General features: G+C 42.8%; 2 protein-coding genes across 2 annotated transcripts; both read left to right on the forward strand.

Moving 5' to 3' along the window:
* Window positions 1-943: 943 nt before the first annotated feature.
* Window positions 944-12,608, forward strand: LOC139378472 (plakophilin-2-like). The gene is made up of 13 exons (XM_071120668.1): window positions 944-1,275; window positions 1,672-1,742; window positions 3,193-3,845; window positions 4,539-4,677; window positions 4,921-5,128; window positions 5,393-5,570; window positions 9,775-9,892; window positions 10,233-10,394; window positions 10,702-10,878; window positions 11,088-11,241; window positions 11,407-11,599; window positions 11,899-11,986; window positions 12,091-12,608. Exons 1-13 carry the CDS (start codon window positions 1,086-1,088, stop codon window positions 12,145-12,147), a joined length of 2,388 nt encoding a protein of 795 aa, XP_070976769.1. The 5' UTR covers window positions 944-1,085; the 3' UTR covers window positions 12,148-12,608.
* A 1,259-nt stretch (window positions 12,609-13,867) lies between these two features.
* LOC139378479 (tripartite motif-containing protein 16-like protein) lies at window positions 13,868-17,980 on the forward strand. Its single transcript, XM_071120680.1, has 7 exons — window positions 13,868-14,337; window positions 14,918-15,013; window positions 15,506-15,739; window positions 15,975-16,134; window positions 16,241-16,285; window positions 16,410-16,472; window positions 16,562-17,980. Exons 1-7 carry the CDS (start codon window positions 14,017-14,019, stop codon window positions 17,077-17,079), a joined length of 1,437 nt encoding a protein of 478 aa, XP_070976781.1. The 5' UTR covers window positions 13,868-14,016; the 3' UTR covers window positions 17,080-17,980.
* Window positions 17,981-19,688: the final 1,708 nt, after the last annotated feature.

The following is a 19,688-nucleotide window of genomic DNA, read 5'->3' on the forward strand; positions in this document are numbered from 1 at the left end:
AGCCTGGTCTCAGGCTAGATGTAACATTGTGAATGTATATCTGAGGCACTCAAATTAGTATGATATGTTATATTTGGTATTGTATGATTATATAAGAACAAAAGGAGGGTGGTTGGTCGGGGTGGATGGGTGGGCGTATAACTTTAGCAACTTTTCAACTACTTTGCATGTTAGCTAACCCCTAGCCTAGCTAGTGTGAGCCATCAGCCAGGAATGCGTAACATACCGTAAGTTTAGCAAATTAGTTTCATACGAATTGTCATTTGTAACATATACGAAATGGATGATGGACATCCACAAGTTAATACATACCATACTAAACTCATAATAAATGGAATGTCTCGAATTTACATACATAATAATACAAAATTCTCTGAGACCAGGTTGGGCAGAGAGAAACATTTACAGTTTTACAGACAATTTCCTGCAATGTTTTTACATTTCGCCATAAGGTGGAGGAGACATGTTTGAAGTCTTTATATGATATCTGATGATCAATTGGGGCGTGTCATAATTCGACCATGATTAGATAGCTGTGCGCTAGACTAACTAACCAATCTAAAAAAGTTTTGCTGACATTAATTAACTGAGTGACAGTCAGTAACTGACATAAGAGAAAAACTGCTGATGCACAACCAAATTTCGAAATAGCAACCTGTGAATTATACTAGTCCAACTATCAACAGTAAATTGAGACCCTGACAGTTCCTTAAAAAAGTGGTTTGGGGGAGACATATCCGTGGGGCTATAATGTGGAGGGCGCCAGTTGCCCATCCCGGATCTACAAGGGTTGCTATTTGCCAGAGAATTGGCCTTGTAGCCTATCAACGATAATATTTTGGGCATTCTTCGCAGCATGTCCTCGCCTTCCTTATTTGTAAAATGATATTACAGGTGTCGACTATACAGACCACACCCCAGTGGCAATGAACTCAACTGTCTCGCTTGCACCGGAACGGACTCACTCGAATACGTCACTGTTCGGAGTCACTGTGTATGAACGGATCGAGAAAGGACGATAGTGACACTTTTTATGAATCTGCGGGCTATTTTATGGAATTACACTTTTGGAGAGCTACGGAATCATGGAAGCGCCGCCATTTATGAAGTCAGTTTTACCTGCGCTAGACTCATTCACACTCGACGCAGATGACACGAGTTTGGCATTACCACCAGAGGATAATGCAAAGACTCATTCAACCGACCGGAGTTTTCGTGTTCAGCAACAAGTGCAGCTCACACTTGCTCGTAAGGGCAAAAAGACAACGTCCAATGGTAAAATAGTAGTTTACAATGTGTTTTTCATTGAGTCTGCACGAATAAACAAGGTCTGTAAAGATTAACCTATTGAAATCGACAAGGGAATTTGAAGGTGCGGGGAGGGGGGGCTGTTTAGACATAGTCTACCAGGAAATACAGGACGGGTCGAAACCAGATGCAACCGAATGGACATGCAGGCCTAGTCATTTGTGTCAAATTCTTAGTGACATTGTATTTGTCATGATGCTTGAATATAATCGTTTTCTAACATGATTGCAATCTCCTCTAGCCTACTGTATTTGTGGTCCTCTCCATTTACCTTTCTAATAGGAGAGGGTGTGTGTCCAGATGGTAATTAGGGAATTGGTGCGATGGCATGGGCCTTCAGAACACATGTGGTATATCTTTCAGGTAGTCTTCATCTATCCAGAAAGCCATCAATTATCACTGGTTCCAGAGATGGAACCTGGTCTAACATGAAGGTAAGGCCTGTCCTATAATACACAACCCACTATCCACAGTCACAGGTGCTTTAGCCTCCCTAAAGTTAATCAGAGAGCCTGAATGTTAGAAATAACAGCTACGTGATTCAACTCGGAGCAAGGGACTTCACCCTGCATGGCAGTCAAGTGCAATGTGTCTGGAGGATATGTGAAGTGTTTTTATTTTTTTACTTGAATTCCATATTTAGTGTGTCACTGAGGTGTTAAACTTCACAAGAAACAACAGGGAAATTAGATTTCTATTTGCCCCTAAAATAAACTGTAGGCTGCATTGGTTTTGAATGTACTGCCCAAATGGTTTGAATAAAAACAAATTGGATAGTCTCAGGGATGTGCAGCTATTATAAGCCCCAAGCCCATAGGGCGCAGAGTGTTAGATACCCATCTCAAAAATGTGACAAATAAAGCCTTTCCTCCTGGCACACTTGCCATATTTATCGCCCCTTTGTCTGTTCAACCAAACGCTGAAATTCTATCATCTCAGACTATTTGAATTGAACTGCAGTTTTATTGAATAATATCTTCAAGATTCCTAAAGGAAACCTTACAGGCTGACTACACCGCTCGTGTTGCAAAATAAATTCAGAAATCTATATTATTCAATTATTACACCCACACTGCTCGCGCGCGCCAACGAGCGTCTGCGTTGCCAAGGGCTAAAATAGAAGTCAGTTCTATTTCTGACGCAGATCGCGCTGCAAGTCCTGCCTTTCCCATCTCCTCATTGGTTATACCCACGTGGGTGACTGAAAGACGAATGAGGTCAGTGGCGGTAATGCACCTAATTTATGAAAGTTGCCAATCGCAATATAAATTCAAGAGAAGAAAAAGCCTAGAAGGGGGAGGGATGACTAGAAACGATTCAGTTTACCGTTTTATGTGTGAATTAATTGTCGGAGTAGAGGACCTTGTGCATTTCAGGTAAAACAACAACTCAATGTTTTATATCCCAGGACAAATTAGCTAGCAACAGCAAGCTAGCTAAATAGGACAAATTAGCTAGCTAGCTAAATTGCCATAAATGTTTAATGCTTTTTGACCTGTCCCCAAATTAATGTAATTGGTTCAGAGTATGTTTTGATATTTTAAACTGCGTGTCGTGATCAAGTTTGGTGTGGAGGTACAAAATAAATGTATGCCACGCGCGCAGCCGGTTTGGGTTCCGTGTAAGGTGTGGCTTTTAAAACACACAATATAGGATGATGCAACAATACAAACGGAACAGTGGTTATTCAGACATCAGAGAGAGCATTTTGTAGGATCTTTTTCCCTAAACCTTTTGTGTTGCTTTGAGTCATCAAGACTGTCCAATTATATGCAACAGCTTTACACAGATGTTTTAGCATTATTACCAGAAATGTCTTTATGTGAGCCTTCTTTGTGAGCCTTCTGAAATGGGGGAACTTCTGCTTTTCATCTTTCCATGTAGACACACTCATCTTTTGGCCAGGTCGGAGGCAGGGACTTCAGCAGCCTGTCGTCTTTGAAGGAGACTAGAAGAAGTCCGTCTAAGAGGGTGGATTTGACCCCAGTCACCAGCCCCGAGTTACCTCGCTCCCGTCTGGCCTACGGGTCACTCCGTTTCGGAACCTACACCCTCCCCGGCCCTAGCCAGCCGCCCATGATGGGGACTTCAGAGGAGCGGTCGTATGGGACAGACTTGATGCGGCGTTATGCCCATTCAGAAATGGCCCGCAGCACAAGGACACACGCCATAGCTAACGGCGGCAACTACCACTGGGGCCAGTCCCTCAGACAGACTCGAGGGCCTCAGCCCCTCTCTGCAGACCACTCATTCCTGTGCAGCAGCCCTGCGATTCGCACTGACAACAGCCCCTACCTGATGGAGGTTCAAAAGGGGGCGAGGAAACAAACAGGCTACGGGTCATTCAATGCTACCCAGAGAACAGAGGGCCTGTCCTGGCTGGGCCAGGTGGGGAAGGAGAGCCAGGGGCATGTGGGAGCCAAATGGCCTCCCTCGTACCCAGCCTCACTGGTCAGCATGGAGGTAGACATGGGCCAGAAGAGGTTGGCGGCGGAGCCAGAGATCCAGCAGACAGACGTGAATGAAGTCACTGTGGTGTAAGACTGCTTATGTGTTCTAAACAAACCTGAAGATGATTAGATCTGGCAATTAATTTAGTTCTCAACATCTCAAATCCAATGTTATGTCACATGCTTCGTAAACAACAGGTGTAGACTAACAGTGAAATACTTACTTACGGGCCCTTCCCAACAATGCAGAGAGAGAAAATAGAGAAATAATAGAAAAGTAATAACAAGTAATAATAAATGCACAATGAGTAACTTGCTCGAGGTACCAGTACCGAATTGATTTGCAAGGGTACAAGTTAATTGAGGTAGATATGTACATACTGTATAACTAGGAATAAAGTGACTAGGATAGATAATAAACAGCAGCAAAAAGGGTCAATGCAGTCTAGGTAGCTATTTGGTGAACTGTAACTAGCTATTTAGCAGTTTTATGACTTTGGGGTAGAAGCTGTTCAGGATCCTGTTGGTTCCAGATTTCAGTGGCTTATCTCGGCTGGCACTAAAGCTATTGTAAAAGAGTCTTCCAGAGAATTATTGGTGGTTCAGTTGCTTATCTGTCGTTTCAGGTCAATGATTTACCCAGATTTTGTAATGGGTGTATATAATGGAAAGTGTTGTGAGGATGAGAAATTGGATTGATAAAGTAAGTGTGTGTGTGTGTGTGTGTGTGTGTTTGTCAATGACAGGAAGTTCCTCTTCAATGCTCTCTCCCATACACAGGAAGCCAGAGAGCAAGGTGCCTGAGCTGACATTGGAGAGGGCAGTGAACCTGCTGGGCCAAGATAATGAGGAGATGCAGATCACTGCTGCCAGCTTTATTCAAAACCAATGTTTCAACAGCGCTGATGCTAAGAAGATGGTGAGCTGGGGCCCATCTCTACTACTGTTGACTTGCCTGCTCAATTAAGGTTAAAGGCTTTCCGGGCTGTAGGCCTACAATATAGCTGATGTGTATGTGCCATTTTCCAATAATTGGGTTGGTAGGGGTATTTTCCCTTCAATTTCTATTGAGATTATGTGGGCGATTCGCATGAAAATTCAAGTTGAGCTCACTCTTCATAGGAACAAGGGTAGATGAAGATCTATGCCTGTCTGTCCCCAGGTGTTCTACCTCCACGGTATACCCAGGCTGATCAAACTGCTGCAGAGCGACAGCGAGGAGCTGGAGCGCATAGCGGCGGGGGCGCTCCGAAACGTCGTCTTCGAGAGCAGCGAGAACAAGATGGAGGTGAAGGACAACAAGGGCGTGGCCCCTGCACTGTGTCTGCTCAGGAGAAGTCGCGACATAGAGACCCGGCGGCAGCTCACTGGTTAGTTTTAACACCTGCTCATGTAGATCTGAAAGAAATTGTCGTAGCACTTTATTAATGACCAGGGCGCGTATTCACAAAGTGCCTCAGAGCAGGAGAGTGGATCTAGGATCAGTTTATCCTTTTAAACCATAATGAATGAGGGGGGCTGATCCTAGATCAGCACTCCTATTCTGAGAAGCTTTGTGAATATGTGATTTACATGAACTTACATGGTAAAATGGTAATAACACAGCAGTAACCTAAGAATGAAACGTTCCACAGGGCTGTTGTGGAACCTATCCTCCCATGACCTGCTGAAGGAGCATCTCTCCAAAGAGGCCCTGGAGATCCTGACCACTTCTGTGCTGGTGCCCTGCTCTGGCCTGTCTGAGGGGGAGAACCCCAAAGACGCCATGCTGGCTGACCCAGACACCTTTTACAACGCCACTGGCTGCCTCCGGTAGGTCGTCTGGTCTGGACAAAGGCATTTATTGGCCATTTGTGTGTTTGACACTGACCTATGTAGTATCTGTGGTCAAGTATTTTTAGGGATCCATCTTAGGGCAGCCTGGGGTAGACACTAGGCAGTGGGATGCAGAAAGGGGTATAGTAGTTATGTTTGGAATGATCATGAAATAATTTATTGATTGATGGTCCTCTGTAGCTTAGTTGGTAGAGTGTGGCGTTTTTCAAAGCCAGCACAGTGGGTTCGATTCCCAGGTCCATCTGTACGTAAAATGTATGCATCCATGAATAAGTCGCATTGGTTAAAAGCTTCTGCTAAATGGTATACAGTGCTTTCAGAAGGTATTCACACTTCTTGACTTTTTCCCCATTTTGTTGTGTTACAAAGTGGGATTAAAATGGACATCTTTTAAAAAAAAAAATGTAATTCAACAATCTACACAAAATATTCTGTCAAAGAAAGATATAATATTACACTATAAAACACTAATACATTTGAAGTCAGAAGTTTACATTCACTTAAGTTGGAGTCATTAACTCGTTTTTCAAACACTCCACAAATGTCTTGTTAACAAACTATAGTTTTGGCAAGTCGGTTAGGACATCTACTTTGTGCATGACAAGTTATTTTTCCAACAATTGTTTACAGACAGATTATTTCACTTATAATTCACTGTATCACAATTCCAGTGGGTCAGAAGTTTGCATACACTAAGTTGACTGGGCCTTTAAACAGCTTGGAAAATTCCATAAAATGATGTCATGGCTTTAGAAGCTTCTGATAAATTATGTCAATTAGCCTGAGTCAATTAGAGGTGTACCTGTGGATGTATTTCAAGGCCTACCTTCAAACTCATTGCCTCTTTGCTTGACATCATGGGAAAATCAAAATAAATCAGCCAGGACCTCAGAAAAAACATTGTAGACACCCACAAGTCTGGTTCATCCTTGGGAGCAATTTCCAAATGCCTGAAGGTACCACGTTCATCTGTACAAACAATAGTATGCAAGTATCAACACCATGGGACCACACAGCTGTCATACCACTCAGGAAGAAGACACATTCTTTAGTGCGGAAAAGTGCAATCAATCCCAGAACAACAGCAAATGACCTTGTGAAGATGCTGAGGAAACGGGTATAACAGTATCTATATCCACAGTAAAACAAGTCCTATATCGACATAACCTGAAAGGCCGCTCAGCAAGGACGAAGCCAATGCTCCAAAACTGCCATAAAAAAGCCAGACTACGGTTTGCAACTGCACATGGGGACAAAGATAATACTTTTTGGAGAAATGTCCTCTGTTCTGATGAAACAAAAATGGAACCGTTTAGCCATAATGACCATCATTATGTATGGAGGAAAAAGGGGAGGCTTGCAAGCCGAAGAGCACCGTCCCAACCGTGAAGCACGGGCGTGGCAGCATCGTGTTGTGGGGGTGCTTTGCTGCAGGAGGGACTGGTGCACTTCACAAAATAGATGGCATCATGAGGATGGAAAATTGTGGATATATTGAAGCAACATTTCAAGACATCAGTCAGGAAGTTAGCTTGGTTGCTTAGGAAGCTTGGTTGCAAATGGTTCTTCCAATTGGACCCCAAGCATACTTCCAAAATTGTGGCAAAATGGCTTAAGGACAACAAAGTCAAGGTATTGGAGTGGCCATCACACAGCCCTGACCTGCCAAAATTTGTTGGCAGACCTGAAAAAGCGTGTGCGAGCAAGGAGGCCTACAAACCTGACTCAGTTACACAAGCTCTGTCAGGAGGAATGGGCCAAAATTCACCCAACTTATTGTGGGAAGCTTGCGGAAGGCTACCCGAAACGTTTGACCCAAGTTAAACAATTTAATGGCAATGTTACCAAATGCTAATTGGGTGTATGTAAACTTCTGACCCCTTTGGGAATGTGATGAAAGAAATAAGCTGAATTAAATCATTCTCTCTATTATTCTGACATTTCACATTCTTAAAGTAAAGTGGTGATCCTAACTGACCTAAGACAGGACATTTTTACTAGGATTAAATGTCAGGAATTGTTGAACTGAGTATAAATGTATTTGGCTGAGGTGTATGTGAACTTCTGACTTCAACTGTATATCTTGACTAGATAAGTATTCAACACCCTGAGTCAATACATGTTAGAATCACCTTTGGCTGTGAGTATCTCTGTAAGTCTCTTAAGAGCTTTGCACACCTGGATTGTACAATATTTGCCCACTTATTAATGAGATAATTCTTCAAGCTCTGTCAAATTGGTTGTTGATGATAACTAGACAGGCATTTTCTAGTCTCGCCGTAGATTTAAGTCAAAACTGTAACTAGGCCACTAGGCCATTCAAGAACATATATTGTCTTTTTAGCAACTCCAGTGTATATGTGGCCTTGTGTTTTAGGTAATTGCCCTGCTGAAAGGGGAATTTGTCTCTGGGTCTGTTGGAAAGCTGACTGAACCAAGTTTTCCCTTTAGGATTTTGCCTTTGCTTAGCTCTTCTGTTTGTTTTTATCCTAAAAAACTCCCTAGTCCTTGCAAATGACAATCATACCCATAAGATGATGCAGCCACCACCATGCTTGAAAATATGAAGAGGTACTCTGTGTGTTTGATTTTGCTTTGTATTCAGGACAAAAAGTACATTTCTTTGCCACGTTTTTTTGCAGTTTTACTGAGCGGTTTCCTTCCTCTCTGGGAACTGAGTTAGGAACGGTGTCTATCTTTGTAGTGACTGGGTGTATTGACACACCATCCAAAGTGTAATTAATCATTTCAACATGCTCAAAGTGATATTCAATGTCTTTTTTTTACCCATCTGCCTCTTCGTGAGGCATTGGCAACAAAAAACAACCTTCCTGGTCTTTTTTTTGTTCAATCTTTAAAATTCTCTGTTCAACTGCGGGACCATACAGATAATTGTATGTGTGGGGTACAGAGAAGGTGTCATTCAAAAATCATGTTAACATTATTGCACACAGTGAGTCGATGCTACTTTATTATGTGACTTTATTATGTGACATTTCAGCTTTTCATTTTGAATTCCTTTGTTAACATTGCTAAAAACATAATTCCACTTTAACATTACTGGGTATTGTGTGTAGATCAGTGACACAATCTCAATTGAATTCATTTTAAATTTGGTCTGTAACGCAACAAAATGTGTAAAGAGTGAAGGGGTGTGAATACTTCTGAAGGCACTGATTATTATACGGTGACCCAGGCGGTTCATGTCCAATCCATCTCTCACCACAGTGTTACATCTCACAGGGCTTTGTCAAGATTATTATATTTATCTCTGACAGCCTCCTCGCCATGAGTGAGAACTGTGAGGTTCCTCAAAGGCCATCGTCATCCTGTTACTCCTTTCTACCTGGCAAAACAGGCATGATGACTTCTGCCTTGGCAGCATCACCTCGATGGAGCAGCAATGCACTGGAAACAATATCCTGCATACCTTGTGTTCCTGTTGATCTGACAGCCATTGATTTGGTTTGGCACAGATATACCACCTGACAAACACAACATGGTGTAACAAGTAGTGTTTTGCTTTTGCCTAGCAACCGATACAACTTAAAACAGGCAGGGACTAAATTATTAATGGAGCTCTCTTCCTCTTAGTGGCTCTAGTAGAATTGAAACCTCAATCCATATTGGCTGGTGCTATCAAGCCCTGGCAACCATTGCCTTGTGTAACTCTGAGGAATTCCTCAGTCTTTGGCCTGATTTTTAAAACGAAAACACACAACACTCCAACTCACAGCCATAACCTTGGGCCATCACCAATGTTACTGTATTTGACTTGACGTTAACAAAAAGGCTGCAGAATGTTTAGGAATAAATAATGACCATTTGGTCACATGTATTGAGGCAACTCATGTGTTTTTGCTTGACTTCATCTAAAAGGAAGTGGAACAGTTGACTCATTGACCAGGGGATGAAATTAAAGTGAAAGATTAACTCATGTTACTCATTTGCTTACGTTTCCTTTGTGCTTGAAACGCGTTGCTATCTCTCAACACACAGAGACATATTACAGTGACCTATTGTAATGGTTTTATCTGCAGATAACAGAAAAGCTTTTCAAAGTACACCAAATATCTCTCTGCTACAAACATTTAGCCAGTTTGGACAATGTCTAGAATGTAAAGAATGCTTTTGCTGTTGCCTAGTGGCGATAATGACAACCTGTCATTGTTGTTGTCAGAAACATAAGCTCGACTGGTCCAGAAGGGAGAAAAGCCATGCGGCAGTGTGAGAACCTTATTGACTCCCTGGTATACTACATCCGCGGGACCATAGCTGACTACAAGCCTGATGACAAGGTACTGCATGTGAAGGACTAAAGTAACATTTACTAAGCTTTTGTGCAAAATGTTCACTTGTTTCTTTTCGTTACGAGCGTTACTAAACATTTGTAGGTGGAATAAATATTGACACAGGGAAATTAAGCAAGACTGTTTTTGCCTATATTTTATCAATTTGTCTCTAGAACAACTTAATCTCGCATTTAGTGTTGAAATATTGAGAACATCATGAACCAAATGTTCTCCTTTTTTTAAACATTTTTTACAATTTTTTAAATATTGTTTTTCAATAGACATTGCAGAATGTTTGATCTTAAAATCATAGTCCCCTGAACAGAACCACTTCTCTCCTTCACAGTCCACAGAGAACTGTGTGTGCATCCTACATAACCTCTCCTACCAGATGGAGATGGAGCTTCCACAGAAGTTCGCCAGCGAGCTCCATGAGTCTCGACTCAACCTGGCTCCAAAGACCAAGACCCCCGGCTGTTTCGGCTCCCGCAGTGCCAAAATCATCCAGGTGGGCTCCCATCACCTCTGTTGTGGCTGTTATCATCTTTGTTGCCCTTATGTACTTGACATGCCCTGTTTATCTGGTTCTAAATAAGTTATTAAATTGGCAATGCCTATGTTATAGATAAGCCGCCTTGTTAATTAGGTGATAAAGCATACATTTTGAACTAACTCTTTAAGCCCGGTTTTCTTTGACAAATGTAATTGTTAAAAAGCCTTATACACATGAATTGAAAATGAATGTGAAACCTGGTATCTGGGAGTTAACAGGAGACCCTTTCATTCAAAGTTTTCTGGTTGTTTTGGTCCTATAGCGTCTTGAACCAAAGCGCCCTCTGCTGGAGGAGAAGGGTAGTCCCTGTGGGATAGAGTGGCTGTGGAGCGCCATCACTGTGCGCATGTACCTGTCAATTATGGCCCGCAGCATCTGTCCCTACACCCAGGAGGCTGCCATCGGAGCCCTGCAGAACATCACAGCTGGGAACGGCCTGGTAAGGCTTTATCACAGATCTATGGGCTATGTACTCTTCTGGGAGTGTGGAATTGATTTGCCCATGGGTTTGATTGGAATAACTACAATACAACCATCTTATGTTGACTTGACTGTACAGTAAGTATTACATTGATGTGAATACTATATTATGCATTACTATATTGACTGTCAGTTGGTGATGTTGGGCTCATGGCTCTGTTTGGGCAGGTATCCCAGGCCATCGCCCACACCATAGTACAGCGGGAGAATGGTCTACTCCAGGCCATGAAGATGCTCCAGGAAGGAGGGATGGTTGTGAAGAAGACTGCTGTGTCCCTGCTATGTAACATCTCACGCTACAGAGAGCTTCACGCTCACATTGGTGAGCTGTGAATTGACTCATCAACCGCAATGTTTTAGTCCTACATAAGACCCACAAAGTATTTGTCTTTGGACTTGTAAGTGTATCTAAAAGCACAGCAGCATACAAACCTACCACTGTAGAAAATCAAACAATCTCTCACAAAGCGTTCCACTCTCTCTGTAGTCAAACAGGTGTTGCCACAGCTGGTGGTCATGTTACCCAACTCGGACACGAGCACAGACCTGCCTATAGAGGTGACTGTGTCCCTGTGCCACATCCTCATCAACCTGAGCCAGGATGAGACGCAGCACGTCAGGGCCATCGTCAACCACGGGGCGCTGCCCAAGATCATTAACATCAGCGCAAAGGACAACGGGTCAGTGGGTAGCTTCTGAAGACCACGGCTGCGTTCCAGGCTGACTACATTGCCTGGATTTAACATGTCAACTAACCACATGATATACTGCACGTAGTAATCTGATGCCCGACTGCACAGTCGATGTGGCACTGTTGGTTGATGCTATGCAAAGACTGTAGATGGGCTTAAAATGCACTGTATTATTCCTGAACATTGTGAGTTGGATTGGAGGGAATTTATTTTAATCTGTTAAACCTCTTCCCTTGCTTTATACTGTTCCTTTTATGTCCGATGACAGTAACCTTGTGTCCCTTTAGGTTTGGTCCCACCAGGGCTGGCCAGGCAGCCTGCATCCTACTACACAGCATGTGGAGCCACTCAGAGCTCCACAGGGCCTATAGGAAGGTGAGGCCCCTACACAGTATAACCTCCAAAGGATAAGAAACATTTTGTGTGGTGACAATAGTTTTGAATTAATCTGTGTTACTTTTCCTCTCATCATCTGCTAGGCTGGATATAGAAAAGCAGACTTCGTCAACAGCAGGACATCAAAGGCTGTACATTAAATATGGGACTAAGTGGACGATCACAAAGCATTGTGCTGATTGAGGCAATAGTGTAGTTTCTGTTCTGTGTGGACTTGAATGACTCAATTCACTGCTTTATAAAATACTTGTTTTGTGTGTCGACTTCTCCACTGTGTGAGGTGTTAAGTTTACGTGTGTCTGTTCCAGTAACAACAATTGCTGCAAGCTCTTGGCAGCAGACCAAGTTCTCTACAATGGGGGAAAAAAATGATTAAAAACAAAACTGATGGAGGATCAGCAATGACTTAAATTCCATTTGAAGGAAGGATTTTGAGGAAGAAAATGAATCAGCATAGAAGTGGGAGACAATATAAGGATAACATTATGATGTATGTTAGTCTAATGAATAACATAACTGAAGGTGTAAAATATAGTTTTGATCTTAACATAGTTGGGGATGTAAACAATATTAAATTACTACCTGTAAGGTCTATAAAAAAGGTCCACAATCATGGATTTTTTTTTTGGGGGGGGGGGTGGCACACGAATGTCGCAGAAAGACATGGTTTCTTATTCTACATGTCACAGGGCAAGTTTGTTCTACATAGAAATGTGCTTTCTGAATGTAACAATGTTGCGTCCTGCTGAAAGCACTCCGGGTTTGATATCTATATAATGTAAATAATCACTATAAACTAGAGGGTTGCAGAGTGCTGAAAAAAATGCCTAAAAGCCACGAAATATTTTATCAATCTGAAGTTGATAGCTGTGCTTCAGTTTGAGTAAATATTTGTATATACATACTTGTTAGCCTACACATTGCACTCGAGATTACTTGGGAACTGCATGGTTAGGTAGGTGTTTAATCGTTTTGTTACTACAATGTTTTACTACTTTGCTTAAAAGAAAATACAATTGTGGTTTAATCATTAAGGTTGAATGAATATTTTGTGGTGGTAGTCTTGACAGCAAAGACGCAGCACTTTACACACCCAGCCACCTCCCAACTGCATCTCTTTGGTTAGCTGGAACGTTGATCGGCTGCGCTTGTATGTCATCCCCGGCAAACGTCAGATCCATTTAGGCCTATAGATGACTTCTCATTTCTATTTTTGGCTCTTAGCCTGACTACTTATCATGTTTTCCAGGATGTAAGGGACAAATCAGGGCTTCGCGCTATACATACATGACAACGGCAAAGACACTAACGAACTATTGTAGACAGATGGGTTGCCTGCCACAATGTTACCAATGGGCAGATTCGATTATGCTGAACCACGGGGCATCGGGCATAACCTCGTCACGTCATTGGGCGAAAGCGGGGAGGGAGGTGCTCCTTTCTTGAAATGAATAGTAATCTGCACCTGTCGGTCATTTTGGCAACAAGGCATCGTCCACAAACACAAACATCTTATCCATAAAATGTTAGAATTTTCTAACTGGTGTTCATTGGCATGGCATGCACATAACGCGTTTTTATCAAAAGCAATATTTTTTTCCAAGAGTAAACACAGAATCCTAGTTATTAGCTACTATACGTGCTGAATTAGGCCTACGTCAATTTTGTTTTGAGACGATTTCGCCCTGGCCTTTGAACGGGGCACCTGGTTCACGCCCGGGAGGCAGCCCGGTTCCAAATCGAATGCAATAAACTTTCAGCCGAAGCGAAACACGCCTACACGGGCGCCCGGACGGGATGAATCGAACCCCTCAATGTTCCGGTATAGCGGACACGTCTGGGATTTCCGAGATTACCCACGACCCAACCCAAACAGGAAGTGTAAACACTTCTCACGTAACAGCAGCGCATGTGATAGCCTTTCTCTTCGAATCCTCAGCATTCACCACTTGGGACTCTGATACTGTTTAGCTCAGTTGGTTGGTGTGTGCACCAGAATACTCGAGGCCATGGACTCGATCAGTTGTTCGATCTGCCTGGATCTACTGAAGGATCCAGTGACTATTCCCTGTGGACACAGCTACTGTAAAGGCTGTATCAAGGGATATTGGAGTCTTGATGACCAAAAGGGAATTCACAGCTGCCCCCAGTGCCGACAGACCTTCACCCCAAGACCTGCTCTGAACAGAAACATTCTGCTGGCTGAGTTGGTAGAGAAATTGAAGACAGATTTCAAAACGGTTCCCTCTGCTTCTTGTTTCTCTGGACCTGAAGATGTGAAGTATGATCGTGATGACTCAGCCGCAGCAGCAGAGATGACTGAGAAACAGGTAGGCCTATGGATCTGGAACATTATACTGCCATCTATAATGTATTATATTTAGAGATCAGCTTCATTATTGCTGACTGTTTTGCCAGGAACTGGAAGAGCAGGAAATTCCAGCCAACTCCAAAGTTGAGCTGTTCCAGTGATACACACTCTGGGTTCAGTATCACATAATTTAAGGTTCTTATTTGTAAATTCTCTATTCTGCTTTCAAATTGACTGATGATAGTCAAAAACCAATTATGTTAGACAAAATAGGCTGTCACAACAAAATCACTTTAAAACAAACAAAGGATGGAGTAGATTACCGTAAACAGCAGGATGGGCCAGATAACATCCAGACCGAATCTTCAAAAGTCAAAGGTCACTCATTTACATACACTGCAGAGGCATGAACTCTGAACTATCGTAACCTTTTTGTCTTGAAGGCACTCATTTATCATTTAATTTAGTCTAAGTGATTTGTTTAGCATAATCATGTTTTTGCCATATGACAGTATTTTCCCCACTCAAAAACACAACTTGGTCGATTATGAAAACTGTTGTCCATTTTGGTAATCATTCGAAAATGTTATTCTCTTCAGGGGCAGCTGAGGGAGAAACGGCAGCAGGTCGGGCTGAGAATCTGTGTGAAAGAGAAGGAGATGCAGGACATAAGAAAGGCGGTGATGTCCCTTTCAGTGAGTATTTATTAACCATTTAGAGTATGTACATTTATTTGTCAGAAAGTTATGTACTATTTCTAAACTAAAACCAGGGAGGAGCCTAATACCACTGGGACACACTATAGGGACTGATTGTCTGGGGTCTAGGCATAGAGAATGATAGAGGCCTCTAGTGGCCAAAAGGCCATATTAGCATGGGCAGTGCTGTAGAGGGCTTCTACCATTTTAATTTAGTCAACTGGGTGGGACTTCCAACTTCATTGGCTGATCCCTCCTGGTGACCTTGTTGGAGTCATGTCCAACCGGATCATCAGGAGGGATCAGCCAATTGTGAGGAAGAAAATGTACTAGTCAAAATGGAGCCCGCCTCAATTGCGCTGGCCATGCTATCACAGATGCTATAATGACACAATGCAAAGAGGAGTTATCTATGGGTCTAGGTGAGTGCAGAGTGAATGTGCTGGTTAAAATGGCCCCCCTTCCTTCTCTCTTCTTCTCTCCTAACAGCTTTCAGCACAGGCAGCAGTGGAGCACTGTGAGCTGGTCTTTGCTGAGCTGATCCGCTCCATTGAGAGAAGGCGCTGTGAGGTGAAGGAGCTGATCAGCGCCCACCAGAGGGCGACAGTAAGCCAGGCTGAAGGACTCCTGTTGCGAATGGAGCAGGAGATAGCTGAGCTGAAGAGGAGAGACAAGGAGCTGGAGCAGCTCGCACAAACAGAGGATAACATTCATTTCCTCAAGGTGACATCACTCTTTCTATCCACAGTGGCAGGGTGGTGTTCAGAGCTAGGCACGACTACCTGAGCTTGTTCAATAGGAATGTTTATTTTTGTTTGATAAAATGTTCCCTGTTTGTGCCCATTGAACATGACCTAGGATTCCTTACTTCTACACAACATCTAACCTCTGAGCTCCAGAATTCTGCAATTTTCTTATTGTCTATTCTTCCTCTTTCTCTCTCTCTCGCTTGCTGTAGACTTTTCAGTCTCTTTGTGTGGCTCCTGGATCTGAGCTCTTACCCTATATCACTGCCAACCAGCACTTCTCCTTTGAAGAAGTGAAGAGCTCCATCTCTGGAATGATGGAGCGACTGGAGGATGTGTTGAAGGAGGAAATGGTCCAGATACCTGGAAAAGGTAAGTGTTACAGATATAGTGAAGATAACCACATATTTTAACTTTCTGTTAAATGCTTCTTGATTATAAATGAATACATCCATTTGTCTGCCTATATACAATATAGTAACGGCTGTCTCCGAAGTCTATGTCCTCAGCCCAAGACCAGAATGTGAGTAATACACACACACACACAATGAGTTAATATTTAATCTTTGTTTAATTTTGTATATATTTGTATTGAATGCTTCTTCATTAAACATTAATTACTCACTGTATCTCCCTACTCTATATAGTAATGGCTGCTGCTGAAGTACATTTTCATCATGAGCCCAAGACCAGAGTGGAGTTCTTGGAGAGTAAGTAATACCGTCACACACACGCACACACACACAGACCTTATCACGAATGCATATTTCACCTTCATTTAATTTTTTCACTTTCTTAGACTACTGCCATCTCACGTTGGATCCCAACTCGGCGTATCAACACCTGCGTCTGTCTGAGTGCAATAGAGAAGTGTCATGGAGTGACAAGGCTCTATCTTATTCTGACCACCCAGACAGATTCACAGACCACTACCAGGTGTTGTGTAAAGAGGATCTGTCTGGAACCCGCTACTGTGAGGTGGATAGGAGGGGGGAGTGTGAGGTAGCCATCACATACAGAAGCATCAGCAGGAAGGGCGGATTGGAATGTTGCTTTGGTTCCAATGATCAGTCCTGGAGTTTGGTGTGTCGCAACTCGAGTTGTTCCTATTGGCACAATAAGAATAGGACTGATATCCCTGTCCCCTGCTCCACCAGAGTAGGAGTGTATCTGGACAGCAGGGCAGGGACTCTGGCCTTCTACAGCGTCTCGGATACAATGACCCTCCTCCACAGAGTCCAGACCACATTCACTGAGGACCTCTGTGCTGGGTTTTGGGTTGGTCCTGGTTGTGGATCATCTGTGGCTCTGTGTTGACTGAACGTCATAGAATCAAGTGTATTTCAAATCAAATTGTATTTCTCAAATGCGCCGAATACAACAGGTGTAGGCTTTACTGTGCTTACTTACGAGCCCTTTCCCAACAATGCAGAGTTAAAAAGTAGGAAAAAATAGGGGAAAAATTAAGGAAACAGTAACACAAAATGACGAGGCTATATACAAGGAGTACCTGTACTGACTCAATGTGCAGGGGTACGAGGTAATATGTATATGTAGGTAAGGGTAAAAGTGACTAGGCAATCAGGATGGATAATAAACAGAGTAGCAGCAGTGTATGCGAAGAGTGTGAAAGTGTGTCTATGTGTTGGAGTGTCAGTGTAGTATGTGTGGGTAGAGGCCAGTGAGTGTATAGAGCCAGTGCTCTATGCACAAGGGGGTCAATGAAAATAGTCCGGGTAGACATTTGATTAAATTGTTCAGCGGTCTTATGGCTTCGGGGTAGAAGCTGTTCAGGTGCCCTTTGGTCTCAGACTTGGCACTCCTGTACCTCTTGTTGTGTGGTAGCAGAGAGAACAGTCTATGACATGGGTGGCTGGAGTCTTTGAAAAATGTTTAGGGCCTTCCTCTGACACCGCCTGGTATAGAGGTCCTGGATGGAAGGGAGCTCGGCCCCAGTGACAAATGGGAAGGAAATATAAGACCGATCACTTGGGAAAGTTGGAGAAAGTTGATTTGCTTAAAATCGTGACCTGGATGAAGGGAGTTGACACTTCATTTAGGAGTCCTGCTGCGAAGCCGCTCTTTATCTACAATGTTTGATTCCAGTTTTACTAATGGGGGAGGGGTGGGGCCATTGTTTTAAAGATTACAATAATAAATTAAATAAATCATTTTTGTTTGTAGTATCATTTCTAACTTGATAAAATAAAGAACAAAACTAAGTTCCTGAGAGGGGGGGTTAGAGTTAGTATTGGGGAGTTGTTGTTTTGTTACGTGAGAAAAACCAGGAGATGGAATTTGGGTGATTGATGTGGTGGGGAACAGTTCTAGATCCACTTACACTGTTGTAGTGGGTGATTGATGTGGTGGGGAACAGCTCTAGATCCACTTACACTGTTGTAGTGGGTGATTGATGTGGTGGGGAACAGCTCTAGATCCACTTACACTGTTGTAGTGCTTCCCATGTTCCATCCCCTGTGTTTTTGTCTTGGTTTGGTTCAATCAATTCATCAAATGTATTTATAAAGGCCTTTTTACATCAGCAGATGTCACAAAGTGCTGTACAGAAACCCAGCCTAAAACCCCAAACAGCAAGCAATGCAGATGCAGAAGCACTTTGATCTTGTCAATTGACTCTCTTTTTAAATGACATGGAATGCTTTTCGATAAAGGACAGGATTTAGTTAGACTTTTTACTGAGAATAATACATTTTAATTTCTTAAACCTCTTTGACCTGGAGGAAAATAAAATACATCCCAACTTGCAACCTGCCTATTTAAAACATATATATATATATATTTTTTTTATCCAATTGAGTAATGTTAACATTTGTGACCATTTAACCATGTACAATGTATTTAAACAGGCAACCAATAGATGCCAAAGCTGACAGTACAGTGGGTCTTCTGTAAAATAGATCTAATAAAACTGTAGGAGGATAGATGAAGAGTAGAGTGGGGCTCTGTTTCTGCTGCTTGCCCAAGGTGGTTTCAGTCTCATGTCCGTAGTCCCTGGACAGTCATGTGCCTGTGCAGCAGTGCCTGTGCACCTCTTGACTTTCATGCATCTAAGCAGTGATAACCCTGTTGTGGTGTGGAGTGTAGCTGCAGTGCGGTACTGCTGGAGGGGGGAGGTGCAGGGGGGGCTGAGGGCCAAGGAACATCATTCCTCCTACAGAGGGCGGACACACAACACACACAGAAACCATATGTTTACTGTACTCTGGGTAATGGTCATCCCACTCGGCACACACTGGTTAAATAAACATTGTTTCCACTTCATTTCAGTTAAATAAACATTGAATTTATATCTGTGCCCAGTGGGATGTTACTAACACTGACTTTGAATTGTCCCCTACTGAATCATATAGTTTCTCTATCCACAAAATTACCGGTTACAAAAATGTTTAGCATGTGTAATATCTACATACCCCTGCTGATTGAACAGGCCCTCCCCCTGCTCCAGTCCGCTGGGAACGTAGGATGGCATGTCTTCTGGCCTGGACATGGGCTGGATGTGATGGTACACACACAGTTTGACTTTGAGAACAATACTATGATACACTTATCTCTCAAGTTCAATGTGTCACACATTCTAAATTCAATTAAGGATTCAGGAAGTAAAAATGAATTACATTCAATGACGGAGTAGAGTTCTGACTTTAACTATGGAGGTCTGTAACGGTGTATGGCCTTGCAGAGTTGCTCTGGGGCTGGGCCCGGAAGTCTAGCAGAGCATAGGGGGTGCAGGAAGGATGGGTTATGGATGAAGGGTTCTGGGTCCATGGACTGTGGCACACCCTAAACACATGCTTCTTCCTGTAGGAAAATCAAAGCACTAGCATTAAATAAATAGTATCACTTTATGTGATGCTTCAATCAATTCTTGTTCTAATAGTACCTCAACAGAGCATGACTTGAATGTT

This window comes from Oncorhynchus clarkii, chromosome 21 (assembly GCF_045791955.1).
Source record: "Oncorhynchus clarkii lewisi isolate Uvic-CL-2024 chromosome 21, UVic_Ocla_1.0, whole genome shotgun sequence".
Lineage (NCBI taxonomy): Eukaryota > Metazoa > Chordata > Actinopteri > Salmoniformes > Salmonidae > Oncorhynchus > Oncorhynchus clarkii.